Source organism: Aythya fuligula, chromosome 1 (genome assembly GCF_009819795.1).
Source record: "Aythya fuligula isolate bAytFul2 chromosome 1, bAytFul2.pri, whole genome shotgun sequence".
Lineage (NCBI taxonomy): Eukaryota > Metazoa > Chordata > Aves > Anseriformes > Anatidae > Aythya > Aythya fuligula.
The window spans coordinates 57410384-57420649 of record NC_045559.1 but is presented as its reverse complement, the minus strand read 5'-3'; the positions used below and the strand labels follow the sequence as shown (position 1 = coordinate 57420649).

General features: G+C 47.4%; 1 protein-coding gene across 1 annotated transcript; it reads right to left on the bottom strand.

Moving 5' to 3' along the window:
• Positions 1-2671: 2671 nt before the first annotated feature.
• Positions 2672-9630, bottom strand: CKAP4 (cytoskeleton associated protein 4). The gene is made up of 2 exons (XM_032200003.1): positions 9212-9630; positions 2672-5758 (listed from the first exon to the last, which is right to left on the bottom strand). The coding sequence occupies exons 1-2, from the start codon at positions 9596-9598 to the stop codon at positions 4427-4429; spliced, it is 1719 nt and encodes a 572-aa protein (XP_032055894.1). The 5' UTR covers positions 9599-9630; the 3' UTR covers positions 2672-4426.
• Between the last annotated feature and the right edge of the window lie 636 nt (positions 9631-10266).

Below are 10266 nucleotides of genomic sequence, written 5' to 3'. Positions count from 1 at the left end.
TCCCTTTCTCTGTGCAGGAACGAGCTTTAACTGTTGAGAAGATAGATTATCTCGGGAGCTTGCAAAATGTTTCATACCAAGAAATTCTGGAGAGGTTTTGTTATGCGAGGAAACAGAAAATACACATTTTGCTTTTGGTTTGCATGGCAGAAATGCTCTTTGAGCATCTTTGGTCACTGTGGAGGAAAGGGATTGTTTGAAAAATGAATTGATTGGCATGCTCTTAGACCATCTCATACCAAGATTTGGAACTAAACATGATAAAGTCCTGTGCGTAAATATTCTGACTCTGTATCTCTGATACCTGTGAATACCTGCTCGTGCATGCAGGAGGGGCAGGTAGCAGCAATATAAGGGCGCTTCGAGGACTAACAGGGATTAGCAAGCATCTCACTGTGCTAAATATCATGTACGGGGAATATTAAAAACAAAACAGGGCAGTGCTGGCAGCACCGCGAGGGGCTGCATCCCTGCACAGACTCCTAGTGCAGCACCTCTCAGACCTTTGGGTAGTTTGAAGTTGGAGGCGCGATCTTTAAACCCAGTGGGGTCAAAAATATGGGCTGCAGGGGAAGAGAAGCACGCTGTGAGACTGCCCCATGCTGTTCCTGACGTGTGAAAACCTTGAAAGTTATGGCCCAGAAGGGGGCACCAGCAGCGCTTTTGTCTGAACGTCCAGAAGAAGCAAGCGGGTTTTTCAAGAAGCAAATGGGTTTTCTTTTCTCAGAACAGTTTTTTAAGTATTTGAGCGTTGTTTACTATCTGCTTCCTCCCTGTTTTTCCTTCAATCCTCCCTCCACTGTTTTCAAGCCTAAATAAACCCAACTGTTCAATCTACCTTCACAAAACATTTGACCTCTGCTCATCATCTTGTTCCCTCTTCCAGAGCCTCCCCAGTTAAGCCGCGCTGTTCCCGAGTGCCCCAAACTGGACAAAGAATGTCCTTAACAGTGCTGAGGAGAGTTGAGGGCACACACTGCACGTTTTTAGGCTATTCTGGTGTTTGTACATCCCAGTAAGCCTTTCTTCCTGTAGTCATTTAACTTTTCTGCAAACTTGGTTTATACTCCCAGCTGAGTTATGTCAAATAAAATAGTGAAAAGATTAAACCACTAAGCCACGTTTCAACAAAACCTCTAACATACACATCTACGCCACCAGCAATCCCTTTTGCTGTTACAGGTTATTTCACTTGAGCCAGCAGCCTAATCCCTGATGGGAGAAGTCGCTGCAACTGCACCAGATTTACCTCTGCCAGGTTTGCTAGGGCAGCGATTTGGGCAAGTCCTGGCCAGGGTAATTAAGTCCTCAGTGCCCACGTGTAGTGGCTTCTCCACTGATAAGAAGCCAAGAGCTGAAAATGAAGACAAACATTAGTGAACTGACTCGATCAATACCTCATCAAGCAACTGGACAATTTCAGCTGGAATTTGTGATTGAAGCAGTGTTTTATTCATGAACCACTGATGATGCAAAATGACACTGGCAACAGACTATGAATGGCCTGCAATCTTCTGCACTGCTTTTATTGGAGTGTAAAAACAGTGGTGAAGGGCAGCACTAGGACTCAGTGTGCTCTGTGAGCATTTATTAGGGCACTGGAAGTGTTTGTGATTCATGAGGTTGTCAAGCCAAATATAAAAGCTGGACCTCAGGCTTGCCAAGGGATCCTTGCAGCTGTGCCCGTCTCCAGTCACGTTGTTATTTATGGACAACAATTTGGCGGAATAAATAATTTCAGTAGTCTGCCATTGAATTTAGGTTACTAGAAATGTAAATAGTCATTTTTCATTTAACCTGTGAGATGCAGTTTGGCCTTGCTGTGCTCTTGGTGTTGCAGCATCTTTATGCTCCTTCACCTTGTGGCTATTGCGCTTCAAAGCCACTGAGTGCTCGCAGCCAGCTTCTGTCAACAGGTTGTATCGATTCTCTTTTATACGGAAGGGCTGTAGGCTCACCTCTTTTGTTGAACATATAGGTAGTCTAATAACGTGATTGATTATGAATTCTCTATGAGTTAGGTCTCAGGAACTACCAGGACCTGATGATGCCCAGAGCCCCTCGCCAACACTAAGCAGTACGGGGCTCCCACCATGCCAAAATGAGAGATTTGGCTCTCGCTGTCCCAAAGCTACTTACATGGCAGACTTGGGTTCCTCTCTGTGGGCAATCAAAATGAACTCAGCCTTCCCCAAACTTTTAAAAGGCAGGTGTCCTTCATGAAGGTGTCACCAGTTTATGGCCCTTGAGGTCCAATGTTCAAAACTATCCAGAAGGTGCAGACACATAAAAAAGCTGATGTAGGTCCTTTCTGTACATTCTTTCTGTCCTACATGCCCTAGGCATTAAAAAAGTCTTATCAATGGCATTCCTGGCAGTATTTGACATCACATTCATTGCATAAATCGTGTATTTCTCACCTCACAACAACCATCTCTGGCTTCTGAGCATTATGTTCAACACCACTGCATTGATTGGGTTCAAATCCCATCTTCATGAGTTCCTCTGCAAGCACAGCAGATAAACTACCTCCGTGTTCCCCAGTGAAAGCTGAGAAGTAAAGGGCTTTGCCTCACCTCAGTGTAAAGCTCTGGTGCTTTCCCCAGTCCCCTTCCTGAACTGGAAACCTCCTGGGAAACTACATTAACTAAGCAGCAATCAAAAGAAGAGGTGCAAACAATATTCCAAATGTTTATTATGTATTAAAAATACCGCAATAAGCCATACAGTTTGTTTCACAGTAACCTAAACAACATTGTTCAAGAACTTGAGAAGCCAACAGAGAACAGTGCAGTTCAAACGGTGACAACAGTTATCGTAATGCCATGGTCCCTCCTTCTTTGCCAGCAATTCTTTCCTATTTACCGTGGGAACAACGGGAAGTAGAGCTCACTATCTTATTTACCTAAGAGAACTCCTTTTTACCTGTGCTGTTCCCACAAACACATCACTTTTGGGAAGTGCTATTTCTAGGAATGATTTTCCTAACGTAGTCAAAGTGCAGGCAGAGGTGGGCACGATGCACACAAGACAGCAGCGGTGGCCCCTATATCCAACCTGTATCCACGTGCAGACACCTGTATCAACACTTTGGATAAAGTTGAAAAGTAAACTTGAAAAGGAGGGATATTAGAAATCCTTTCCAAAAAGACAAGAAACCAAGGAAGTTGTGGAAGTGGTTTTAAAATGAACTCCAGCACCTAGAGTATTGCGACACCTTTTCCTCGCTCTCAACCAGTTACTGGAAGGCTCCTTCAGCAGCAGCGCCCCGGGCAGACCGACACCTGGGGACACACCAGCCATAAGGAGCTGACCCGAAGTCCTGAGTGTGCAGCAATAGTTCAGGTCACTGACAGCTGTGTGAAAAGTACACGTTTAGAAGCAATTCTGCTGATTTCATGCTGATTTCCCCCCCTTCAGTGTTGTGAAGTGTATCATTATTATTATTATTAGCATGCTTGATATACAGGGACATGAGAACTGTGATTTTTGTCCTCCCTCACTCAGGTTTGTGATCATTTTTACAGAAAACCCTGCATCACGGAGAATTAGGACTTTACAAGAAACAGCCTCATCATGTAAACAGCCCAAAATATGACAGAAATATTACTGTACTCTGATGAAATGTTCCCCCTCTTTCAGGTCTCCCTGCTAAGCACTGATCTTCCTCACTGGCAGCTACAGATGCTGGTAAAGAAGCCTGCGATCCTACAATAAATCTCTCCCACCATGTGGTGGAGCACCGCTCTCAGGTCTCATCCCCAAGCAACACCACTTACCTCAAACTTTTCCTTACTGGGGGTCCAGCTAACGCCTGTTAGCTCCACAGTACAGACTACGGGCACACAGAAATGTCCTGCAGCTCAGCTGGTACCTGGTACTGACTCCACAGCTGAGCCCCAAACTGCAGAAACAGGCGAGCTGCTTCCAACCTGGTCCACACTTTACCAGTGTAGCAGTTTCGGACAGGGTGATAGGTTTGTTCATTTGTTTCTTGAACCAAATATCTCACTGAAATCGTCAGTGCACGTGGCACTGCTTCATACCAGAACAGTTGTGGCCCTTTGGTGTGGGTTATATAGTGTCCTAGTGTGAAACACCTTAATACCGTTAAATATGTGCCCATGCTAACGAGGCTGCCACGCCTTAGTTACACCACTGCGGTTTCAGCGGTACAACTTTACAGAGAAGAGCCCTTAGAAACTCAACCCCCAACTAAACTCATGTTTTCTTAAAACAAAATAGGATAAAATAAAATAAAAAAACTACACCAAAAGAGAAATAAAGGAAATAAGCAGAACTGTCTCTATTATTAAAGTATTCTTATTCTCTTTGGAGGTATCAAACTGCATTTAAAAAGAGTAAAAAACTGGGCATACAAAAGCTATTTTCTATAATCCAATATTTGCACAAGGAGCACAGCTGCCTAAACTTTTTCATGTATTTTTTCTACTTTCACAAACAATCTTTCCAGATCATTCCTCAGGTCGTCTATTGAGCTCTTCACAGACTCCAAGTTGTTCTCATTATTTTCAATTTTCACGGAGTAGGAGACTAAACTATCCACTGCAGTTCTGATCATTTTCAAATCTGAATCGACCTGGCTGACAGAAGATCTCAGTTCATCTACAGAGCCTTCCACGGAATTAAATTTTTCAAGATAGTCTTGAGAATGTGCTTGATCTGTCTGAAGATTGCCTTGGTCCAACAAAGTACTAATTTGCTTCTGGACGTCCTGAAAAGCACCAGAGGATGGCAGGTCACTGATACTTCTTCTCAAGCTCTCCACGTCATTGTAAAGTGAGGTCTGTGATTCACCAAGATTTTTGAGAACGTCTGAGACTGAAGTTACGTCCATACCCGAGATTCCCTGAAGATCACTCATGCTTTGTTCTAGAGTATTGAGCTTATCCTCGTACTCTGCCTCCTTAGAGAGGAAAGATTGCAACTTTTCACCATGCTGAGCAGCAACAGAAGTTAGAGACTCCAAGCTCTCTTCTATGTTTCTCAGCCGAGACTCCAGTCCTTCACTGTTCTTTTCAAAAGTTTCTAGTGCTTTTCTGAAGAGTTCATTTTCTTCCCATTTGCTGAGCTCGGCTTTAACCTGCAGTAAATCTTCATCAAGTCTTTTAATGTCACCGGGGAGATGCATAATAGAATCCTCTGCCCTCAGAACTTTCTCTTGTAAAGCTTTTAATGAGAGGTGTTCAGTGTCTGCAGCCTCTTTGAATTTCTCATGTTCCTGTTTGAGGTTGACTAACTCTTTCACTTCGGTATACACATCAGACTCCATGGAGTCTATTGTGCTCTTCAAGGTCTCTATGTCCTTTTCTTTGCTTTTCATGGATGCTTGCATCTCATCAAAAGCATCTTTTAGCACCTTTATCTCATGCTTATACACATTTGCTTCTTCTAGTGAATCAACCTTTGCTTTCATATTGTTGATTTCATCCTGGCTCCTTTGCTGGACTTCGGTGAACACAGCGATGTTATCATTTATAGACTTGGTTAGCTCTGTTAGTCTCTCTTCCACCGTGTTTTCCAGCGATGTGAAGTCTCGTTCCCTCGCATCCTTCACCATGTGGATGCCATCAGACAAGTCTTTCAAAATTTCATTTTGCAGCTTCTGAAGCACTTCACTGATCCGGTTTATTTCACTCTCCCCTTGCTTGACAGCCTTCTCAGTAACCTCCTGCTTCTGCTGAGCAATTTTCATCATGGATTCAAAATCCCCAAACGTGGCTTGAAGGGACCGCACCTGAAACAGAAATCCAGATAGTTAATATTTACAGTTTCATCCTTACCAGCATCCTTATCCTTTGTGTCTAAAATGCTTATGGCCCTCACTACCATGTTAAATGATCACCTCATCACACTCCCTACCTGAGGTCACACTATGACATATAGATACAGGAGGTACAAAAAGGTTAATACAGCAAGCTGTTACCACTGGGTCAGGTGTGCTATGAAGCTTCCCAATCACAAACACTTTCCCACTGGTTTTGTGGCAGAAACAGGGAAAAGGGCAAGGGGCGAGCAGCTCTGGAAGTCAAAATCCAGGCATACCAACAGGGAAGCATGGATTACTTAATTTTGGGGCCAAGCAGAGTATCAGACTCAAGACTGTTGAAAGTCTTTTTGTGCGTGTGTGGGTTGTATTTTCCTGAGGTTTGTAAAGCGGCGTAAGCGCTCCCGCTGGCTGCAACAGGAATCCATCACGAAGAAAATACCTCAAGGCCTTGGCAGGATGGCAAGTGCTGAGTAATGCATGTTGCCTTGCCTCACGCTACTCTCTGTGTCTGAGGGGTACATTAATCAGTCATGCCACATGGACTGCCATGTTTACTGATTAGATGCACAGCTGGAGGGGTGGTTTTATTTTATAAATAGAAGGAAATATACTTTATTTATTCCTAGAAAGAAAAATACAGAGACTTTTCTTTTCTTTTTAACTGAGAATGGCTCCAGCAGTTCCCAGGCAGCCTCTGAACCTAGAATTTCATCTCAAAACACCCAACAGATTTACTAATAAGAAATTAAGTTATTTATTTGTATTTTTGCAAGACTAACTCCCTGACCAAATCCTCCTTGGTTTTAAGGGAATTCTACCCCGTGAGAGAACTACAGAGCTTGGCTGTGAGACATGCTCTTGGTTCAAAGGATCCCCAAAGTTTGGAGAATACCCATAAAGGTGACTTCCTTTATGCCCCCCCTTCTGTAAAAGGGTTTGCAATAACTTTGCATTCCCTAAACTTGTATTCTCTAGCACTTGCATAGGAAACTAGAAATGAACCAAAGAGGGGGAACAAAGAAAGTAATTCTGCCATTAACATTGCAGAAGGGCAACAGCCTTTCCTCTGACTCATCAGCCTCACTTCCACTACATTTTAGCTGTCATTCATTCTGATTTTTTTCTGCATAGCATTTTCTGACTGACTATAAATGGACTTCAGAAGGAGAGCGCATCAAAATTCTCCTCCCCATCTCATGACAGTATTTATTTTCTTTGACGCATCTGAACCGCCAAATTGATATTTGCAATTAACCATCTTCAAATGTCAGTCTAAGAAAAGGCATCAGAAACGGGGAGGGGACGCCTCTAGAGTGCCAGGAGACCTCTGCTGCCATACTGAGGGAACCCAGCCCTCCACACTTATAAAGTATTTTACACGAACTCCTCCACCACATTTGGGCAATGCTCATGGTGTAAGTTGGAGCTGCTTTCCGATACTTCTACATGGGCCAGATGTTTGAAGATGAGAGAGCTCTGATATAATAAAATGGTCCCAAATCCTCTAACTAGACCAGCTTCTAATCTCACCTGTCCAAGCCCACGCTCAACTCACTGAGAGCCACCAGGGCCCAAAGCAAACCCCTCACGAGAAGAGTGTAAAACTTCCAACTTCAAAGTCATAGCTCATCCCCACTGCGCGGTTGGCTTTTGCATGCACCTACTTGTGAGTTTGCCTGCTTGCTCTTTGTGGCTGGCAATGTTTGAAACCATAGCCCTTGAAAAGTTTAACATCATAAACGGCACATAAAAATACAGCTATAGCTAAATTCTGCGTCTTCTCTAACTGGTCATACTACCTTGTATTCAAACACCAAGCAGCCTTGGCCTCTCTGAAAACTGTGCTATATCGAAGCCTAAATTTCCACATCATTTCCTTTCTCCTCCTACTGCTGATGTGTAAAACAGATGAGCTTATATAACACTTACTCCTGACAAAAGCTCTCTGCAGCAAAAGAATAAAGGGGAAAGACAGCTCCACATGGCAGCCTGTGCTGACAGCACCCTCTAAGTACGTGGGACCCACACTTCTTTACAATAGAGAAATAATGGTCTCTTCTTCCTCAAGTGCACTCTTCTGCAAATGCAGCTCGAAGCCACAGCAAACAAAGCTTTCAAGGGTTACATCGAAAGCCTGTTTTATCTTTCCCGTCTTTTATTCTTGTATTACCGTATGTCTCACATCTGCTATATGCAGGCAATCAGTTTCAGTTCTCTTTCCCAGTAACTATTTATAAACTTACTCTATACACCTCTCTCTTATAATATGCAACAGATACCTAAGATCTTGTGCAACAATGCAGAGAGGCAGGCAGCAAACTGCATCCATTCCTGTGCTTGGATGGGCTTATATATTGCTCATACATCTGGCTTCTATACTCGTACACTGTAATCTTACATCCTGTTCCCTGCCGTTGCAATTTCTTCCATCCTACAAAGAGTGTATAAAAATGCCTTAAAAACTGGAAGGAAAAAAAAAAAAAAGTTAGGAAAAAAGTGCTGCTTCAAATCACAGCCCAGTCATCGGTGGGGAAAATAAACAGATTTAAAAATCACCTCTGGAAACACCACTATGGCCCTGCGTGCTTGCAGCAGCCCTTCTCCCTCCCAGGACTTTTCCTTTTCCTCCCCGCGAGAGGAAGCGCCACGGCGGATCCCACAGACTCCACGTGTGCATGCTGCCGTGTTTCCGGGAACGCCACGGGGCAGCGGGGGGACCCTCGCCAGCACCAGCCCCGCTGTCCTGTCCTGCCCTGTGCCATCCTCCTGATGGGGCCCAGGCCCTTCAGCCACGGGGATTGGGGTGTCCGCAGGGAGGCGGCTCACTGAGCATGCAGCAGTCAAGCCGGGACACGAATCTTCTCATCTTTGATCTGCTTCAGCTGTAGCTTCACTTACCGCTTGCAAGCCCGTTTGCCTGCTCCCTAGGCTGACGCCTGCTAGGTGCGTTGTGCTCCATTACACGCTGTCACATGCAGTGCCTTTGAAAGGTTTCAGGCCCCGTAAGACACATCCCGATGGGAAGTGCCACTTGTCAAGCTCTCGCTCGAGGGCTCAGAGGGCACAAAACCAGGCAGGGAAGGCGTGCTGCCTCCACATCCCTCCAGCCACCCTGCCAGCAGCTTCACACCCCTGCCATGGCTGCAGCAGCCTCGCTCTCCGTGCAGGAGATGGCGGCGGGGCTTGGCAGGCATCTCCGGCCTGCACTACGCTGCTCTGCTGGCTGATTTGGGCTGCAGGGCAGGACCACTGCGCTTCCCACACCTCCAGCCCAAACCTTTCAGCCTCACTGCATGCACCTGGCACTCGCCATGGGGCATCGTGACAGGAGACCACCGCCGGCCAGCCCTCACGCTGCGGGTCCCACCGACACCCGGGCAGCCAGAAAGCGGCTTAGGAGACCCTCCCCGGCTCCCCTACCTTCTGCACCACGCCGTCCAGGGTGGCGGCCAGCTCCTGCCGCTGCCTGCCGGAGGCTTCCCTCTCCCGGGCGCTGCGCCCGACCTCGTCCCGCAGCTGCCTCACGTACCAGCCGGCGGGCAGCGCGGCGCCCAGCACCACGGCGGCGCCCAGCAGCAGCGCCCAGCCCCGCCGGGGACCCGAGGAGCCGGAGCCGGAGCGGTTTCCCCCGCCGCCTCCTCCTGCCGAGGCTCGGCCGCCCCGGCTGTGGGTCGCCGCCGCCGCCGCCCCCGGCTTCTTGGCCGCCGCCGCCGCCTCCTCGGCGCCGCCGGGCTGCGAGCCCCGCTCGTTGTTGGTGGCGGCGGGCGGGCTGCCCCCCTTGGGGCCCCGGTGCTTGGCGGACGACATGGCGGGGCGAGAGGGAGAGGAGGGAGGGAGAAAGGGAGGGATGGAAGGGAAGGAGGCAGCCGCGGAGCGATGGGGCGGGGGTGGCGGCCGGGCAGCGCCGAGCTCCCCGCCCCGTCCCGCCCCGACCCGCCCCGGGGAGCCGCCACGCACACGGGGCCGGGCCCGGCCTGAGGGAGGCAGCGGGAGGGGAGCAGGGAGAGCCGCCTGCACCCCCCCTGCTGAGGACCCAAATTCCCTCCAGAGGTCTCAGCACGCTCCGCCTTCTGTCCCCTGACGGTGGCAGACTGCTTTGTGACAGACTGCGGGACAGATGATACCGCAGGAAGGCTTAAATGTGTGAAAAATGCGCCCGGAATTCATCAGCATTTTGCCTCATTAAAAGTTCTTGAGCCCTAACTGGACCGATTGACATACTGACTCTTGTCTGACAGGCATTTAGCCGCTCTGCCAGTTCACTAAAATATCTGACGATATTTTCAGTGTACTCTTTTAGTCAGTGACGGATTACAGGGAGAGGTTTTTTGGTAACATTTTAGGTAAATGTGTCCTTTTCCATAACAGTGTCCACGCATCAAACACAATGAAAGGTGAAGGTGGGCACCGCATCCGACTTTTGTAACTGTGGGTTGCAATTCTGGAAGTGGGTCCTAATTTTGACGAAGAGGAAC